The sequence below is a fragment of the Anser brachyrhynchus genome, assembly GCF_964034855.1.
Source record: "Anser brachyrhynchus genome assembly, chromosome: 6".
In the NCBI taxonomy this organism is placed as follows: Eukaryota; Metazoa; Chordata; class Aves; order Anseriformes; family Anatidae; genus Anser; species Anser brachyrhynchus.
Window position 1 is genome coordinate 24212522 of NC_137700.1, and position 19776 is coordinate 24232297.

Sequence of the window (19776 nt, forward strand, 5' to 3'; positions counted from 1 at the left end):
ATTTTGGCTGGGATGTAAATGTTAACACCTCTGCTTCTTCAAACAAACAAACAAAAAAATAATAAGATCTGCACAATTTAATTTACATACCTTAGCAAAAGAAAATAAGTCTCTCAATAAAATATGTAACAATACAAATGTTCCATCTCACTCCTGTATGCATACGTTACTTTGTAATATCACTAAAACTGTGATATATCATAAAACTATGTAATATCATTAAAACATTAAAAATTGTAAGAGAGAGCTGCCTTACATCAGATTATCACTTTAATCACTTTAATTAAATTATCACTTTAATTAATCACTTTAACACAGACAATTTTGTTTCATCTGTTTCCTGCTCTGCCTGACACTGTGCCTGTAAGCTTTTTGGGGCAAGGGAATGTGCTGGTAGGTAGTGGGACTGTGGCTCAAGTTGGCCCCCTCCTCTTGCACTGTTCAGCATCACGATTGCCATCCCTTTCACAGGGAGAGACATTCAGATATCTTATACCCACAAAACTTGATGCAGTGAAAGACTCCTCGTAAAGCATGCCTTTCAAAAACTATCTTAGGCAAATGCTGTGAGATGTTAAATGGGCAGAGCTGGTAGGCCCTTCCAGAAGTGCATCAGGATCCATAAAATGGTGTGTCTGCATGGCATAGATCTCCATTCACCATAAAGCCCAGGCAAAGGGCTTGTAACGTGTAACCTCTATCCCGAAGAAATGTCTTTTATCTCAGTAGTCCTTGACTTGTTACTGAGGTGTAGAAAGTTGCAGGTCCATCACCTTTTGTTTTGGAAGATGAACGTCCCTTGTAACACACCTGGACATTGATACAGTATAAGGCAAAGCACAGAGAAAGATGAACCTAGAGGCACAGAGGGGGCTGGGGGAAATTACAGTGCAAGAGAGGAGATAAGAGTTAGAAAACTTCAGATTGTAAACAAAGACGGTTCTGTTCTCAGGTTAGCCAAGTGGCTGCCGCTAAGACACAGTAACCCTGGACTGTCACCTTTGAAATTTACTTGTCGCTCTGGTATGCAACACAAGAATGCGTGCTGTTTCATCATGCTCCGTGCCTACACAGGTTTCCTTATAAGTTTATTCCTAACTGTAAAAGCAGTGCCTTGCACTAATTGCCCTGACTGCTGAAGGACCGAAGAGGAAGCTGAGACTTTGAAATAAGCTGTTTTTCTCTAGATGAGAAAAGTGAGAAATACAGATCCAGGATATTTGTCCTACTCATTCACAATATATGTACAAAGCTTTCCTACTCCTGAACACATAAGAAAGTCTCCAAAGCAATGCGGAACCTGTATACTGGCAGATAGCAGTGGCATTCCTTAGGTTTGCTCACTGATCTTCAAATTTAAATTCCTTTCCTTTCCTTTCCTTTCTTTTCCCTTTCCCAGGAATCAATGCTGCTAACATGCAGCAGCTCTTCCTGATAGTAGCAACCCATACCTGCTACAGCTAGAAGAAATACTGTAGTAGCAGCCTCTTCTCCATCCACAAGCACAATTTTCAGGTGGTCAAAAATATCAAAGGTCACTAAGATTAATGGATTAGCAAGTTTAACTAAATTTCCTTTACCTTAGAGTTAAACATTCAGCTGGGAGACGTGTAGGAGAAAAGCACTGAAGTGACCTGGGGGCTGACGTTAACCAGCCTGCTATATATATAGTAACGCTAGATGGCTGCACAGCCCCCGAGAAGGGGCTCTTGCCTTCAAGTTCAATTATGTAGCTTGCGGGCCCGAAACATACAAGGTGAGATGTGTTGATCAGTGAGGCAGGAGCGTGTTTGTGTGCCATCCCCTCTGTACTAGTAGTAAACTAGTTCTCCTCTGAGCTGGCAGCCAGGGCTGCAGGGTACTGGGAATGGTGTTTGCTGATGGCTGGACTGAAACTCCTCACCAAATGACAAAAATACCGTGCTGCAGTGAAGCAGCCTTCCTTCAGATTTGCTCCATCTCCACCAGCAGGAGCTGAACCATATGTAAAGTAGTATCTGAGATACCCATTTCCAACCCGGCCTTTCAAGTACCCTGTAATCCTCATAGCTGCAGAGAAAAGGGTGGGTGTGCAGAGAGTGGCAGAAACCTCCATGGGCAGCCAGCTTTAATCAGGTGTATTTGTTTGTTTACAAAGACATCTAAATAACACCACCCACCATTCTGCACATCGACATCCCAAGACTTTTCTGCATACATCTCTCAGTTTTCTGCAGCATGCAGCCCAGGCAAACCAGAGCAGGATTAAGGTTGTCAGGGATAAGAATTGATAGTGTAATTCAGCAGGTAAGCAGTTCTCTTGGAGGGCAGGACCCTCCCTCAAAAAACCTGCTGCAAAATTGGGAAAAAAAAAAATCACCACGTTCATCTGACCATTAGTCAGCTCTTAGCCTGGTGCTTGAATACGGACCTTTTATTTGTGCATTGCTTAAAAGATTGCTTGTGTTCACTATGATTAAATCTGGGTGTTACAGCACTTTCACTTTTAACTGAGAATATGACATCTGTTAAGAAATGACAGTTTTATCCAGCTCATCACCTGGTCCAAATCTTTCAAGTGTAAGCTCTGCCAGCAATGCATTTCCCGACTTCAGGTAACTGTAACAAAATCCTCTCCTAGTTTCTCTGCCCATAAGTGCCTACCTCTGCAATGATTTGTGGCTGTGCTTTCAGACAGGCACCAACTTCGTACACGATGGTAGGAGAAGCAAAACACATCCCGATAACCTTCTGCTCCAAAACTCCAGGCTGTTCTTACTTGATGCAAACACATACTAAGATCAGAGCTTATAGCTTTATTTCCAGTCATCCCAGGAGTGCGAGGTGGCTCCAAACCCCAGAAAGCATCCGATTTAGTTGGTCCTTAAACCACTTCATTGTTTTTGGCTGCCAGAAATGAAAACCTTACAGCTGAGGCAGAGGGGGAGAGCACAGCCTATGATCTGTGGGGAGTTTGCAGGCTGTTTCTTAGGGATCTAGAAAAATGATCACAGGGTGCAACTTTGCAATTGCTGCACTGCAACACATAGAGGTACAGGTCCAGAGAGCCCTCTCCTGCATTCGAACACGCCAGCCCCCTGCTTTTCCTCATGGTCTGAGTCAACTCTGGCCAGGAAAGATTACATTTTTGAGCTGTCACATGAGACAATGACCTCTAAGTCATGGTAAAGAAAAACTCTTGTGAAATGTTTGCTGGCGGGGAAAGGGGGAATACAAACATTGGTAGACCAAATGTACCAAACATGCAAGTTGAGAGCCTGGTACAGGCTGAGAGCACAGAGAGAGGAGGCATGCACGTGCAGGCATACACTAGCATGGACAGCATGCGAGTGTATTCGAAGCACCATCCATCTGTGGGCAGCACACCAGTTCCTTCTGTTGTGGCTTTTGATCACTGATTCAGTCCCATTGCATGACAGCTGGTTTGCCTGAGATGATCAGTCTTGTTCTTTTGTAACTCCTTCAGAAGTGGGCTAGCATACAAGCTTTATCAGCAAGAAAATGTTCTCTACCCATTCATTTGTCATAACAAACACCAGGAAATGCTGCATTATTAGCAAGACCATGGTTTAACCCTGCAGTAAAGAGGACCAGAATCCCATTTACATCACCCCATGAACCACACCACAGCCATGGTGGAAAGAGACTTTTCAGTGCCATTGAGAACCTTTTTCTAGGGCACAGACAACACCTTTACCAAGCTCAGACTGTCTTCAGGGGAATCTACATTATACATGCTTTGCCTGCAACTGTACTTATAAATGTAATTTACTTAAGCTTTGTACCATAGACAGGGCACAAAATTCACTTGGTTCACAGCATGCAGACGGCAAATGGAAGTTACTCTCTCATTTGAAATCCCATTCCTTCAGATTCCTCCCTACCCAGTTTTTCAATGAGTCAGAAGGGGCTTACACCTGGCAAGACAACATTGACCTCCCGCAGCAGGCAGCGAAGTACCCAGAGCCACTCTCCAGCCCGTTAAGTCCACCAGGTGCCAGAGATGAGGGATCAGGGAACCAAAAATGTCTCCCTGCAACCTGGGTGGGGTGGAGAGCTCAGCCCGTAATGTATGCTTTTAGCATATCTTCAGAGAAGTGAAACTCCCTTCCCTCACGCTCACTGCAGCACAAAGGCATTTTGAATCCTACAAAAGGCATGCCAGAAAGCGAATTTCTTGCCAGCAATAAAGAAAATGTGGAATGTAATGTAGCTGGTCTGTTGGGCTCAAAGGGGGAGATGATTAATCACCAGTGAGGGAGTATGACTGTAGAGGGCAAGTCAGCGTCTCTAGGTATTTTGTTTTTCCTCCCCTCATCTCTTTCTCCTTTTAAAATGAATTTTAAGGTATTGTTTACAGTGGAGTCCTCTCTGCATGCTTTGGCATCTTGTCTGAAGTCAGCAAGTCCCATCATCTCTGCCAGCATTCAGAAAACACCAGTCGACAAGATAGAACCTTCCTTGAAGACAAACATGGGAACTTCTTTCAGAAGATTTTATGCTGTGGTCTTCATCCTGAAAAGACAGAAATGCTAACAAAGACAGTGGTTTTCATTGGAAAGAAGGTAGTTTTCACAGGTAGCTTTGATAAAAAGTATATGTACAGCTGCCTCTCTTGTACAAACCCACTCTTTAACCTCCATGCTGGCTACATAAGCAAAGCTCCCACAAGGACCTATAGACGCATCTAACTACTATGGACCTCACAGAATAGAGTGATGCTAGGTAAGAGATGATGCACTACAGACCAAGTGAGCTCACCCTCTGAGGGGCAAGTCTGTAGCATCCTAGGGTGCTATGCAATGTAACACCGGCCCTTGGGGGCTAGCACTGACCTTTATCTTTTCCTGAAGTACCAAATATTGGCACTAGGACCTAAGCAGGAATCACCAGAAGCTGTGAAGTTGGAGACACTACTGTGCAAGTCATACAAGCGCAGATCATCAGTCATTACAGTACTCTGCTAATGTGGAAACAACGCAGGATCAATAAATCTGGCTTGCAGCAAAAAGCCTAAGAAATCTGAGCATTGTGGACTTACATAAATAGGTGCCAGACAGGAGGGCTTAGGACATATTGTACAGACTATTTGTAAAGACACGTTTCTGGTGTTCTGAGTCCATAAATAATGTTTGCTAAAAGGTATTAGGTGCCTTCCCCAAGGGCTGCCAGAAAAAAGAAAGAAGCAGACCAGAAGGAGCTTAGGCACATTCCAGTTTGGGGAGGAGAAAGAGGCTGCAAAGACATCTCTAGCAGACTTATTACGGTACCTTTATGATATGTTTGTCTTTTCTTACCCAGAGGGCAGGGGTGGGGGAAATACGATTCCTCACTCTGACTACGGTGGGGTTTGAATGCCGTATGGGTACAGACAGCACTCTCTTCTGTTTGAGCCACTCCTGCAAAGGTGTCTTGAGCTGGACTGACAGCAGCCAGAGGGGGTTCTGGCAGCTGCTCATATCCCAGGGAAGTGACAGGTATGTGAACCCGTCACATCAAACCCCAGAGAAAAGCAGGAGGAGCAAGGAGAGTGTTTGGATCTATGCAAACAAATCTTTTCTCACTCCAGCCCTATTTACAAAGTTGATCCAGGGTAAAGCATCACCCCTTCAACCCAAACAAAGAAGCATGATGCAGAGAGTACCACATATCTGCCGATGTCCCCGCTGTGATCCTGCATGGGCCTCGAAGCGCTCACAGTGAAAGAAATGGATCATGACAATAAAGGAGAATTATCTTTGCCTTATCAACATATGCTCAGAAACTCCCATGAAAACTCTGCAGACTCCCAGTGCTGCTTCCCCAAACGCCTGTGCCTCAGGCCCAGGCTCGGTTACCCCTTTAATCCTGTGCAGGAGATCCAAGATCAAAGTTGGTGGGACTTGGTTTTGTTGCAGCTGTTCCCAGCACCGTGCCTGGAATTTGGACAGCCGCTGGTTTGCATTCCTCAGCCATGGGGTAGCCAGATCTGACACTTCAGTGTTAACCCCCGGGTTTGGCACGGATTATGGACTGGAGTCTGCCTCCTGAAAACTCCCCTGCTCCGTGGAAGACGGCCTTCACTGCAGTACCTTGGGCAGCTACATGGTTAAATGCAGTTTGGCCCATGGGCAGCAACATCTGAGTGCCAAAGGAAGCGATCCCTACACAATCAGGGATCTTGTGGGATGGAAGGTGATCTATAACTGTCTGTTATGTTATCCCCGGGAGAGGGGGAAGAGAACTGAAAACATCAAACATTTACTGGAAAAAACAAGACCAGCCCTGTATTTAATCAAAACATTTTGTTTTGTTCCATTTGTAATCATTTCCATCCAATGAGCAAATATTTTAGTAACGAAAATGACAGTTTTCTTCCACAGGCAAACAAAATAAGAATTCGTGTCAGCTCGCCTACAATGCCACAGCGAAGGTGACATTTTTAATGCTGTGTTGAAATTTTCTTTACTTGTATTCCAGTAATACTAAAGGCATCAATTTAGGTTTAACAATCCATTGTGTTCAGTGCTGGAGGCTCTTGTTCGGGTGGTGGTGGGAAAACCAACCATTTGTGGGAAAGAAGCTGAAGTGACACTTCGTCTTCCCCTGAAGTCCGTGAGAACATGACTGAATATGCCCACAGGACTCTGAGCGAGGCAGCGCTTGCTAGCAGACGAATACCAACCTGAGAGCCCAGGGGAGTTATTTCTATTGCCAGTTATGCTGGTACCCTGCATTCTTTATTGGAAACGTTACTTACTGCTGGTAAAAGGGAAACAGGAAAAAAAATCCCTATTCCTGTACAGGACTGGATCTTATACTCAAAGGACAATCACAAAATAGAGGTAATGAATTGCAGGTAGCTCTGTTTTAGTTTATGGAGACTTCATGGCAGCCAAAGGCTCTCCATATGTTTTCTTTAATTATCATGAGTCCCTAAAGTGTTAGGAACAGTTAATGCAGATTTTCTACACCTGACTCCCCTCCCCTTCCTGTGCATCATGTACCTGAACTCTGTATTCCCCCTGAAAACAAACAAACAAATAAATAAATAAAAATGGAAATAACCATAGAGACTTTCTCTGCAAAACACATTGAGATCTACTGGTGAAAAAAGGCTCCCCGTTTTCATATACTGGGATATTTCTCCTCTCTCCACCCCCACCCCCCGAGCTGTCTCAGGCAGTGATCAGCAATCACAGTTGCATTTCCCTGGCCAGAAGAAGCCAAACAATTTCTCTCTGCTACTGGTTGACTTCAGTGTCCAAGTGAAAAGGGAGATGTAATTCATGGGCATCTCTTCTGCTTTGACGCGGTTCTTTACCCAAGCCCACCACGCGGGTTTCTGCACCGTCTTGGTGTAAGCCCTGCTTCCTGGTGCTGTCTCTGCACCTCACCCATCCACCCAAACGCGATTTTTGTGCCCTCGAGCAACTCTGTGAAGGAGTCAGCATCTGCCAACTGTGGTTTAATACTAATTAATGCAGGCTCCTCGCCATATTCTGCTTCAGCTCACAACAACAGCGCACTGATCACACACATCTTTTTCACTGGCACATCTTATTACCCCGAGATCAAAATACCTCACTGAAATCCAGCTGCAGCACAGAGTTCAGCTGGTTTTCCCGGAGTGGTGTGGCAGTGTTGGCACCTCCTGCAAGAGCAGGAGTTTCTGCTGAAGACAGCAAGACATTGCTAGTATGCATGGTGATGGGAAAGCAGCAGCTGGTTTGGGGAAAAGGAGGAGGGCTTTGAAGAGCCATAGGCTCTTCAGACCACCTGGGAACGCTGCCTGGGGAGCAACCCTGCAAAGCTCAGGAGGCCTGTTTGCTGGCTGGTTGGATGGAGCAAGAACAGGGGTGCAATGCCTTCCCTTGCCGGCACCCAGATGGCAAGGGAGGGGAGGTTACTCCTTTTTTTGTGAGGGGAAACCGGGGTGGCCGCAGCCCACTTGGCAGACCAGATCTTCACCCAAATACCAGGATGAAATCACAACTTTTGTCTGAGACATTCAGACCTGCTGGTACCAAACATCCCATTACTCATCAAGAGCTCCACCTTGTCCTCCCTTTGGGTACTGCTGACATTGTGAAATCTTTCCTCACCACAGCTCTTTCCACACAGTATTTTCTGTGCCAGCAACGAAGTCTGGTCTGGGAGGCCAGGAAATCTACAGCGCACCCTCCTTCTAATACTTTCAGCTAAATGTATGATGGCCTGCAAGAAACTGAGAATTAAAACTGCTCAGTTGGCTGCAAAAATTTAGGATCTATGCCAAAGAATCCTCTATAAGCTCTAGGTGAAGCAGAGTCGGGTGCTAACTACAATCTCTAGCCTGCCTGGCTTTGTCTGTTGTATGTTTTACTGACTTACTCCACTCACAGCTTTAAAGTTTGCCTCTGTTTCTCCTAGAGCTTTCTCAAAGTGTTTCTGAGCTACTAAATTCCAGTTTGATTTAAATCTCTGTGAAAGTCCAGTTGTTTGGATACAGGGCTTTGGTTATTTTCATGTTTCAAAACCACCTGGTCATGAGCTCGCATGCGTGGGGATAAGATGATGCAGACTCACTTGTACATTTGCATCATGACGGATTTTCTCTAATAGTACTTTTTTTACAATTCTAAAGGTTGTGAGACATTGCAAGCATGAATTTACATATCCATAAAGGTTAAGGCCAGGAGGTATATCAGTCAACAGAGTACACCGACCACCAAGAGAGGACAGCAGATGAAGACAGAGGCCAGGGAGGTTCAGAGTTAAGGAATATTTCTATTCCAAGTGGACAAACACGTAATGCTACCTGCGAGGCTTGTTGATAAGGATGTGCAGACGCTTGGGTTAGTGCTGGAGCCAGAAACGTTACACCAGATCTGACAGGGCTGTGGCTCCAGCAGCGCGGCAGTGCTCAGCACAGCTCAGCCCGCTCCCCTGCTGCAAGGCAACCACTCGCCATGCCCTGAGCTTTCCTGTGCCGGGGAATTACACTGCTCCACCTGCGTGACTCAGGCACGATCATTTTAGGAGGTATCAGCCCTCCCCTTAAAACACCCACCACCAACAGAAGCACAATGACAGCATCTCTAACTCATTACTGCAGATACTAACTGTTAAAGCAGCCAGTGAGAGCAACACAGATAAAAAGCAAGAGGCTCTGAAGACCTTTTCAAAGAGCAAGAGCTCTCTCTTAAAAAAAAAAAAAAAAAAAAAGTCTCTAAGGTACAATCACACAAACCTGTGCTGCCTGCACAGAAGCTTCCACAACTTATGCATCTCCACCAGCTTTCATCTTTGCTTGGGCCAAGCCATCCACAAACACAAGGACAGCAGCAGCAGAGGCTTGTTATTTCTGAAGGCCCTGGTGCCCAGGGCAAGTGGCTGCTGGCAGCACACTGCCCTCTGTGCCTGCTGTTGGGGATGGCTGGAGGGACACTGGCCAGGTATCCACTGCTGAAATGGGACACCCCTCCATAGAGCGGTTCCCTGGTATCTCAGCTGAGGGACCCAAACCTCCCTCACCCCCTCTTCTCCCTGGGTTGCTCCTTCCCCTTCCCTCCACGAGTCCTCCCCTGGCCTTATCACATTCCCTCCATTCCTCTCATCGCCCTCCTCTCCACTTGCCTCTGAGGTCCCTCTGGCCCTGCCATGGGGCTTCCAGGTCCCCTGCTCGGACCTCTTGCGTTGGGTTCGTGACTGCCGCAGTGACAGGGTGGGGAAACCCAACCCTCCCACAGCTCTGAAGACCACATACACTCTCTATCCACCTTTACTGTGCAAAGCACCACATAAACCCCCTGATTCTTGATGCTATCTCTTTGCCATAACTCAGTTTCCATAAACTCTCCTCCATTTATCCCGCACTGAAGCACGCTTATCTTATCTTGCAAGCCCGACTTGACACCAGGCAGTTTGGTGTTTATATGAAAAAAGGGTTCGGCTTTCACAACAGTTCAGCAGCCACAAGCAGAGCTAGATCTTCAGAACAGCTTAGCCTGCATTTTTGGGCACTAAAAGTTGCAGCCAGCTTTTCCCAGAGGGCTCGCTGTAATGGCGTGCTTTGAAAACACAGCTTTAAACATCCCCAAAACAGTTAGATGTGGGGCCTTTGTTGTAAAATCAGACTCCAGCCAGGTGCCTCCCTGCAGCCAAGCATAACTGATGTCTGCTCTGCAGCCCTTGCAACCCTTCCCTTGTTCCGCTGCCTTCTGAGCTTATATGAACATGGGCTACCAGGGCAAATACAAGCCTGGCCCCCACCTACTTCTGATTTTGACAGACGGGAACTTGACTGATGCAGTTTACAAACTTGGGACAATATTTTATTGTGTCTTTGCCTGTTCCTTCGTATTAAAACTAACTCAGGAGCAAGCAAATTGTGCTGTGGGACTGCAAATCACTGACATTCAAAGCTGGGTCGCCTGGAGGTCAGTATTCACTCTTGCTCTCTCTCTCTTTTTTTTTTTTTTCTGTTAAGAGCACTGCCAGCAACTCTTTGAAAGGCACCAAAGAAAGCAGGCTGTCCTTGTACAAATACAGAAATACATATGCCCATTATTTTTACCTGGCATGGAAGGCTGCATGTCTTTCCTCATCAGTTCAGTTCTCTGGGCTTTAAGTGAAGGATTGTTGCACAGTGACTGTTTTGTTGTACAACAGTTTGGTGACATCAGTCCTCCACACTATAAGTTGCAGAGAGCTGTGGGGTCATGAAGTGATGTATCACAAACCTTGTGTTATTTCAGGATACGGAAATCTCTCTCAGGCACTGCATACAGACTACGGATTCATCATGAGCCAACCTGGAAACTTCAGTCTGAATGGCAGTCTTAAATTAGAAGCACAGGGAAGTGTGCAGAGGAATAGCAGACTGTCTCCATTCACCCCACACTAAACAGGAATACAAAGAGAAGCAGAGATTTATAGATAAAAGCACAGGTACCACTGTTAAGATAGAAGTTACAGAAGTCCTGGTCCCAAACCCCTGGAAGTCCTCGGTAGTATTTAATCTCCTTTAGAGGACTTAGCTCAGGTCTGGACAGAGAAGGTATCACCAGCATTCCCCATCTGGACCTAGAAGAGCTCTGCTCTGGGGTTAGTGTGAAGAGGGAAAAAATGTCTCTTTATGATGAACTTTCTGCTGTTACTCTGGACAGCAGCAGTCACTCATTGCTCATAGAAACACCCAGTTCAGTACAGACTCACAGCTTTAATGCCCAGGCACCTTTAGAAAGGAGACTCATTTCACCTTCTTTTCACGGGCAGAAAGATGAAAAGCAGAATAATGGACCACCGTGCTCAGGAGGCAGGTGCTCAATGCTTGTGCTAAATTTGAGCTCCAGTGCCCTTTCCACTGCATGAAAGAGGTGCTAGATGTGGGGCCATGAAACAGCACACACCTGCTGCTTGCACGCAGTCATGTACACAGACCATGGTGTAAGGTCCAGAGTCACGTTACCGACTTGATTTCACAAACAGTGGAGCCAGAGATATCCTCCGGGATGTCCAGAGGAAATACACACCCAAGAACTGGATATCAGGGCTGTACACAAATGAAAGAGCACTGATTTGGCTTCAGCAAGAGAGTTTTTAAATAACAGGTTTGCAGAAACAGATGCTATTTGTAAAGTATGTCCTGGGGTTATCCAGACAAGTCTCTGGCTACTGAATACCATCCTCCCCTCAAGGACAGTTTTTTCAACCTTTTTCAGTCTGGGAAGCCCTGTAAATTTTTCTGGTGGACGTGAGGTCTCGTGAAGCATATTTAAACCCACTCACAATCTGCCTGATTTCCACAGTTACTTCTGAATACCAGAGTCACCAGGTCCACGGGAGTTGGCGACTACTGCTCCTGGCTTACCTTTCAGTATCTTTTTTATTGGAAGAGTCCATGGAGCAGCTCGGTGTGCTCATGGACAAGGATCTCCATTGCTTCCCTGAGCAGCGCCGATCACCTCGCTCCTGACCCAGGTTCATGTACTGCATGCAGATCGGCAGCCCTTGGTTCTCGTTTTTTTTCTGGAGGAGCACAACAATGTATGCCCCCTCCAAGTGGGAAACAGTCAATTCTGTAATCGAGCTGTGAAAGCATAGTTATGAGCACAATTAAGGTGAAATATAGCCCTATTGAAGTCAGTGGGAGTTTTATTATTAACCAAAGTTTCACCTCTGTGTGATAGCTATGGTGGATAGCTATCCTGTTCGAGGAAAGAGGTGATTATTTAATCAAAACAACATTTATAATGCAATGCCTCTGTCATATTCAAGCCTTCAGGACATGTTTACTTTAATCAGTTCTAATTACATCGCTACACAAGAAAAATATTTAGTTCTCCTAATGTGTGTACATATATTCAGGGGAAAGCAGACCTCATGAATTGCTGTTTGTACTGCTTTAAACTCAGGTGATGTGCTTAGCAAGTCACACACCTAACACTTCTCTTGCACTCCACTGAAACAGATTGCTTTAAAATGAGAGTGAGTGTTTCCAAATTAAAGCAATTGCAGCATTTACAACAATGCAGCATTTACAATGAGGCAAAGGATTGCCAAACTCTCAGCCCTGTTAATTGCAAGGTTTAAGCAGCACTTTCACAGTCGACAGGATTTTCAAGGGATAAAAAGCAAGCAAACAACAACCAGGCTGAGAGATGCTTGGGATACTAGCACTCGCCAGTGCCGGCCATGCTGTTGGCAAACACCACAGAGAGGGGAAAGGAGGTCAAAAGCACCCCTTCTGAGCCCTGGGAGCCCCTCCCTGTCACTTCTTCCTTGATTTCATGGTGGGAAACTCCCTGACCCTGCCCTAATGCTCTCTGATCTCCTCTGTCAAGGTCCCCTGGGTTCCCATCTAGCTTTACCAGTCTCCTCTCGACAAAGCTGAGCACGAAGCTCTGCAGCAGGTGCAGAGTGCTCGGCTAGGGCTTTGCAAAGACGAAGGCTGCCCGCTGCCACGCACCCAGCCCCACCAAGCTATGTTGGCATGCCCCAACCCTTGCCTCACCCTCACCCCCTGCGTATTTTGGGGCACACCTGAATGTGAGATCAGGCATGATGCCACACGCTCCGGTGGGATGGTCTCAGTAACACGGCCCACAGGAGCAGGAGCAAAGCTGGGCCCAGCTTTGGGACACGCTGACAGTCCCTGTGACACACAGCTGTGGCAGTTTTCCTCCTAGGAAAACCCCAGGGGTAGGCACCCCCCTTGCCAAGGGGTGCTGCCAGGTGCTTGGCATGAGCAGGCTCTGGTCCCCCATGGAGTAGGGCAGTGGCTCACAGCCCACTCAGGACACGCAGGTCCCAGCAGAAAAACAAAGTGCTTTTCTCTCCAACCTGCCCTTCTCTCCCTCCCAAGGGGCTGCCCCCGCTCCTCAGGCACCCCTGCTGTTCTTCCCCTCTGTAGCCAGCTCCCCAGCGTCACCCTCCTCTCCCAGCACCCACATACTCAAACATACCTGCTCCAGGATCCCAGCTTTGGAGCCTTCTCCGCTCGTGGTGGACACAGCAGTGAGCAGCAGGGGCAAACAGGGCTAATCTGGGTGGCAGCTTTCTTCCTCCTCTGCGGTTCAGTAGCAGTGCCTGTGCAAGGGGCAGAGAAAGTGCAGAGGGGCTTTGCTTGTACAGGCAGGCTTTGCTCCTTCTGAGTTTTGCTGCATTTATCAGATTCCTCGATCAGAGAACAAATATTGCAGTGTATCTAGACTGAGCAGGTCCCAGGACTCACAGGGGTTAACGCTTTGCTGCTGAGGGAGCTGAGGGCCACTTGCTATCCCAGCAGGCTATTTTTTGCAGCGTAAGGACATTGCAGTAAAACAACTTCCTCTTTTCTGACCCCAAACCTTCACCTGGGCAGGCTGTACACGTGCAGGCCACTACCAAGTTAGCTGGAGAACCGTTTCACAGGAAACTGGGGTCTTTTGGAAACTTCTCCCTACAGGAACACAAATGTCATGCGTTTCCTCCTCGAACACCCCCTCTCTTTTTGATCTTTCGGCCATGCCCTCAACCCAGCTCTTGTGTGAGGGGCTGCTGGCTGAGGCAGTGTGGGCTGCAACAATCCGTGCAAGGCAAAGATAGGCAAAACCCAAGGCAAAGAGCAGCCCCTGATGGTCTCCTGGTGGGACAGGCCCAAGCCAACCCTGAAGGCTGCTGCACAAACCATCCCCTCCCTGCTCTTCCTCTGCTGGTGGGGAGCCCCCAGCAGCATGACATTACATCCCCCCTTCTCTCCCACTTGTCACGCAGATCCAGTCCCAAAATCTTGCTTGCACCAGGATGAAGGACAACGCATTCCAGTTGGGGAGCTGATAGCATTGCACAGGGTCCTTCTGTGCCACGCTGCAGGTGCACAAACCCAACCAGGAGGCAGTCGAGCAACCTGTCCAGATCTGGCCTTTAAATAAGGGTCAGGGAACAGGATGGAAAATAAGGTCTGATATATGCATATGATGAAAGGTTGACAATTATTTCATTGTGTGCTTCAGTGTGAAAACCACAGCAACAACGATACTGGAATGTGTTTTTCTTTACCATGAATAATTCGCACCAGGTGGAGGGGTCCCTTGCATGCACGAAAATTTCTGTGATTTGGGGGCTGTGTACCTTGAAGAAGATGGGTCCTGAAACTACCTACAAAAATCCTGTTCTGCCAGACAAGCTGCAGCAGTGGGAGATGAAGTTATTTGCACAGGGGACTTGCCTAAAGCAAAACAGCAAAGGAACACCTGTCCCACCCATGTAAAGCTGCACACACTCAGGGCTCTGCCCTGCCACTGCTTAATTTGGCTTTTGGGGAGTTTTTCAAAGAAAAGATCACATTTGACAGTCATCCACCTTTGCAACTGCAGAGTCTCTCAGCGGACGCTGTAAGTCACTTACTGTGGAAGATCTGGGGGGGATTTCAACCCCTGTAGCACAAGTTGGTTTCAAAAGTCACCCCTAAATACAGATGTCTTGCTTTCCATGTGCCTAACTTGGGAATCACACGACAAAGATCACACTACAGGCAGACTTTGCCCAGCATTTTACAGTCTGAACAGCCTGAGGAGCTCAGCAAAGGGTGGGCAGCCCTGGGAAGCTCATGCCTGGCTTCTCTGCTGTAGGGAAGTGCCCTCTGCTCTCAAGTTGCTTCCTACCAGCCCCAAGTCTCACGAAGTGGACAAGAGAGGTAGGATGCAGCTGTACGCCCGGGGGATCCAGAGACACAACAGCTTTCCACACTAGGGGACTTCTCTGGGTGGAGAGTTTTCTTATGGGTAAGGAAACCGATGCGTCCATCAGAAACCAAGCTGATGCTGACTAAGAGGTTTTTCCTCTTCCTCTTACATCCTCTGCAGCTCAAGAGGGAATTTCCTGCCCAGTTGCAATTTGGAGAACCCATCCCACACACTCAGCACATGGATGGACAGGAAGGAGCTGTGGCACAGGGTCCAGGCCTGTGCTGGCAGCTCACAGCATCCCCTCGAGGCGCCTGGCAGCAGCTGGGCAGCCTGCTTGCCTCCCCGGCTGGTTCCATTTTAATGCTAATATGCAAATAACCTGTGCTGAAAAAAAAAAAAAAAAAAAAAAACCTTAAAACACACATCTTATTAAAAAAAAAAAAAAAAGTTATGCTACTAAAATTTGTCAAGTGCCGACAAAAATAACCATGCACAACAGCTAACAATAGCTTTATGGGGCCCGCTAGACTCTGAACACCGTCACAGGTTGTGTCAACAAAGGGCACTTCCAGTGTTAATTGTCAGTTGCATACACGCACACACACCCTCTCGTAAGAGCACCTAGAGCGTTAAAATCTTGCACTCATTTCCAGCCATTTTCACTCCAAGTTTTGCCCTAGCCCAGGGCTGGAGTGCTTGGCCTGTGTGCACTCCAGAGGATGTTCTATTCCTGTTCAAAAGCTGACTGTCACCGGATTCTTTCATTTATTACATTTCTGTTGGCCCCAAGCATTTGCCGAACACAAGAAGGTAAACTGAGCTTAGAAACGGCCAGCTTGAGACTTTCTCTTTAGCAGCCTGATTTTCTGAAAGCATCGAACTTGTTGCTCACTGCATGTTAGAATCATTTCTCTGACAAATAAGACCCCAGAACTGCAGCACCCAAATCACAAGACACGTCTGAAAATGCTGGTTGTAATCCTCAGTAACTCTCAGGTTTGGTCTGAGCTGAAAGCAACTTAAAGCAATGTCTCCTGGAGAACAGCTGGGTAGGAGAAGCCTTGCAAAGATGAAAAAGTGCTCCATATACCTATTAAAAAGGGAAAGTCCCGTGCAATAATTATTTTATGCATTTAGTCCTTCCCAGAGCACTTTGAATTGCAACTGCATAAAGACATCAGCACAGTAGGCTTTTTTGCTTTTTTCTTTTTCATCTCCAAACTACTTAAAAAAAAAAAAAAAGATTCTGGGTAGTATAGAAGTATGTTCAGCAGTGTATAGAACAGTGGAGGTCTATGGCAGGAAGAAAACAGTGTGCAAACTGAGTCAGGGAAGGTATATGATATGCCCTCAGAGGTGAGAAGGCAATGCTTTGTCCCCCACATCCCTCTGGCTGCTACTGAGTTCAGCCTAAGGCACCTGTAAATCCTCCTTCCACTCTAATAATTCAATGCTCTGACACCACCCCTTCATCCTGGAAAATGTTATGCGAGTGGGTGCCCAACACCTACCACCATCTGAAAGCTGGCAGCATTTGCAACATGAGGCCAAATAATGGGAAACTCATTCTAAATACTGTAAAGCAGCAGGCACTTTATCAGCTACTGTAGCTATTAAGGCTATCTTAAGCTGGAGTTCAGATCCATCTGCCTCCTCCAAAGCAATAACTTGTACTTGTTTGTTCCTATAAAACAGTCTCTAACTGAAGAATACCTCATGGCAAGATGAAGAGGAGGCCACCACAAACAGTCCCAGCTCCATCTCTCCTGAAAGCCACCAGGGCCACAGCCTCCCCAGCTGTTTCACCCAAACACTCCACATCTGCATGTAGCAGGGGGGGTTCAGAGAGGAAAACCCCTGCACCAGGCGGGTTACACATGGACCTCCTTCCCCAAGTGACCTTATGGCCTCTCCTTCTCACCAGCCCTGGATGTGACCCTCTTTTGCTTTACCAGAAAACCAGGAGCAGGTGCTGGATGCTCACTGAGAGCCTGGAGTGCCGTAAGGACAGGATAAAGGTGTTAGGTGCAGCCTGCAAGCACACCACCCCACCGCAGCAGGAGAGCAAGGGGCAGCACAACGGATCTCCCAGCCTGGGGAGGAGGGATGCTCTTCTGCTGGGTGATGGGACTTTGGGAGCAATAAAATAATAATACAGTACAATACAATCAGCAAGCCTCACTACAACAAAAAGTTGATTCACTTCAGCTGGTATCTGGCCATTTGTTTCAGAGGCACAGCTTGAGGAGTGCTTTGGGAGTAGAGAGGGGTGGCTGGACTGGATCTCCCCTGACAGCTCCCCTCCCGCTGCCTTCCTCATGGCACTTGTAGCAGGGTTGGTTCACTTTAGGGCTGTTCCCAGACCAATCCAGCCCTAGGTAGCACCGCCGTCTCTGCTGTCTGCATGGGGGCCGCTGATCCTGTCCACTGAACTGGGCTGGTTTAACCGGCGGAGCAGCACGTTTCCTCCTGACAGTGCTGGAGTCAGCACAAGTCTGGATGGGAGAAGTAACGCAGGGATGGGCACTCTTAGCAGACAGACCCCATATAGGTTATGGGGCTGTTGCTTGTAGGGAGCTTGTAGTGCTCAAATCTAGCTCAGAAGTAATTTCTTGTGTGTGCTAACAGAGCATGAGCAAGGCTGGCTCCTGGCACAGCACTATGGTGCATGTAGCCGTGCCCAGGGTGAAACAGAGCCCTTCGTGTTTAAAGCTCACTGCACTGGCGTGGCACCATGAACTTGCCCAAGGAAGCTCGTGTTTGGGGCCGTCCTGCCACGTCCCTCACCCCTCTTTCCCATAGCCTGCAGCCCTAGGTACAATCAAGGCAGAGTTTTGCATTACGAATGCACAAAACTTGGAATTTAAATGGGAGAGGAGAGAAATGGGAGAGGGAGAGAAGAGGAGCCCACTCCATTCTTGCTCCTCCCCACCCAAAGCATTCCAGCCTTTCCTTTCCTGCCACTTGAGAGGGGGGTTGTTTATTGACATTATGCAAGTGCTGAAATATTTTCCCTTTTGCTTCTCTCCCGTCTTTTCTTCCTCCTCCCCCCTCCCTCCTCTGGGGGTTGCAAAGGTAGTTCAAACCCCTCCAGTCATCTCGGCTTATCAGCCGAGGGAGACGCATTCCTCAGGGCTGCTCCCTTTATAAGCCGCTGCTGGCCGCCCGCCCGCCGCTCCGCAGCCCTCGCCGGGAACCCAGCTCCGCTCCCGGCCATGCCCTAGCCCGGACCCCCGACCCCTGGCCCCGGGGGGGGGACGCTCTGCACCCCGGCGACGATGCCGCCAGCCCCGGCCCCGGCCCCGTCCCGGCGCTGAGGCCGGCGGCATGTTCAGCTGGCACCGGAGCTTCGCGCTGGCAGCGCCCTGGAGGCGAGGTGAGCCCGGCCGCCCCCCGCGGCACACCCCCGGCCCCGCTCCTCCCTCCCGGCCGGGGCCGCCCGGGCGGTGCCCGGCCCGCTGCGGGCAGCACGGCCCTGCCCGCCCCGCCGCCGGCCCGATGCTGCGCTCGCTGCTCTCCGGCTGCCTCTGTCCCCACGCAGGTAAGGCGGCCCCGGCGGCTGCTGCGCCCCCCTACCCCCGGGACAAGCCCCGCTGCCCCCGGCCCCGCAGGGAAGGAGCGCGCCGCGGGAAGGACTTGGCTCTCCCTTTGGGAGAGGCTGCTTTGGCATCTGGGAGTGCGGAGGGGCTCCCGAGAGGCAGGGGCGTCCCGGCTCCGAGCGGGTGAGGGAGGGCAAACTGCTTCGGGAGAGGGGAAGGAAGACGGGGTCAGCACCCGCAGGGGCTGCGCGCACCCCATCTCCTCGGGCATCGCAGGTCTGCCCTCAGCGCTACACGCCTGCCGCCGCTCCGGGCATCAGCTGGAGCATCCCCATCCGACAGGGACTGCCACCAGGCTGAGCCGTTTTATTCGCTCCCTCCTCTCCCATGGAATTGTGGTGACCCAGGCAGAAAAGGCAGCTTTGGTCCCACAGTGAATGAGTTGTAACTTTGTAAGCTGATGTGATCTCAGCCTGCCTTTTTCAGGCACGATGTGTCAAAGAACATTTTATCCCTTAGCCAGTTCTGTAGGCTTTGAGACCGCAAGCCTGGGTAGCAGAATCCCCTTGGCATTCCTGCATGCCCATCAGCTTGACTTGTACCAGCTGGAAGCAGAGCCTGTGGTTTGTCCCCACTGACATGGCTGCACTGCATTGGTTTGCTTGGCATGGAGGTGGCTGCAGTTTGCCAGGGTCTCAGCAGATTTTGCTGCGCAACAGCAGGACAGTAGAGATGTTGCAAGGCACCGTGTTGGAGTGATTTTGCTGCCTGGGGTCCTGACTTCCCATCTGCATGCTGAGCTGGGACTGCTGCAGGGCAGGGAGCTCCTGCGGAGCCACCACAGCTGCTGTACCAGTGGGCATCCCCCTGGCATGAAGGACTGGCTTGAACAGAAAGCTGCTCTAGAGCAGTGCTGCTCTGAAACCGCTCCAGCATTGCCACAAGATGCAGAGAGTGTTTGAAGAGATGCCTTTTACAGAATGGTGGAAACTGCTTTTTTTTTTCCCCTAGGTGTTATTTGGCCATGAACTTGTTTCTCAGTGGTATAGCACAAACCTCCCAGGAGGGCTGGGAGCGGAAAGGAAGCTTGTTCTTCCACATGGAAG

The 19776-nt window shown here is 48.6% G+C and overlaps 2 protein-coding genes across 7 annotated transcripts in view; one reads left to right on the forward strand and one right to left on the reverse strand.

Moving 5' to 3' along the window:
* Window positions 1–2782: 2782 nt before the first annotated feature.
* LOC308197543 (uncharacterized protein) overlaps window positions 2783–19776 on the reverse strand; it is a 42407-nt gene continuing 25413 nt past the window's right edge. Inside the window, exons 2-5 of one of the 2 annotated variants that reach the window (XR_013953063.1) lie at window positions 13428–13551; window positions 11834–12052; window positions 10538–10863; window positions 2783–4515 (exon numbers count right to left, since the gene is read on the reverse strand). Coding sequence is in view for 1 of the 2 variants with exons in the window: in XM_080598182.1 (XP_080454308.1) it covers window positions 4497–4515; window positions 11834–12052; window positions 13428–13551 (362 nt within the window). In the remaining variant the exon portion in view is untranslated. The remainder of the gene's footprint in view (window positions 4516–10537; window positions 10864–11833; window positions 12053–13427; window positions 13552–19776) is intronic. The other variant, XM_080598182.1, reaches the window with a different exon arrangement.
* Window positions 17674–19776, forward strand: part of LOC308197539 (uncharacterized protein) — a 32182-nt gene continuing 30079 nt past the window's right edge. For 2 of the 5 annotated variants that reach the window (XM_080598174.1, XM_080598175.1), the window contains exon 1: window positions 17686–18507. In XM_080598174.1, the coding sequence (XP_080454300.1) occupies window positions 18459–18507 (49 nt within the window). In that variant the 5' untranslated portion in view covers window positions 17686–18458. The other 3 variants (XM_080598176.1, XM_080598177.1, XM_080598178.1) reach the window with 2 other exon arrangements.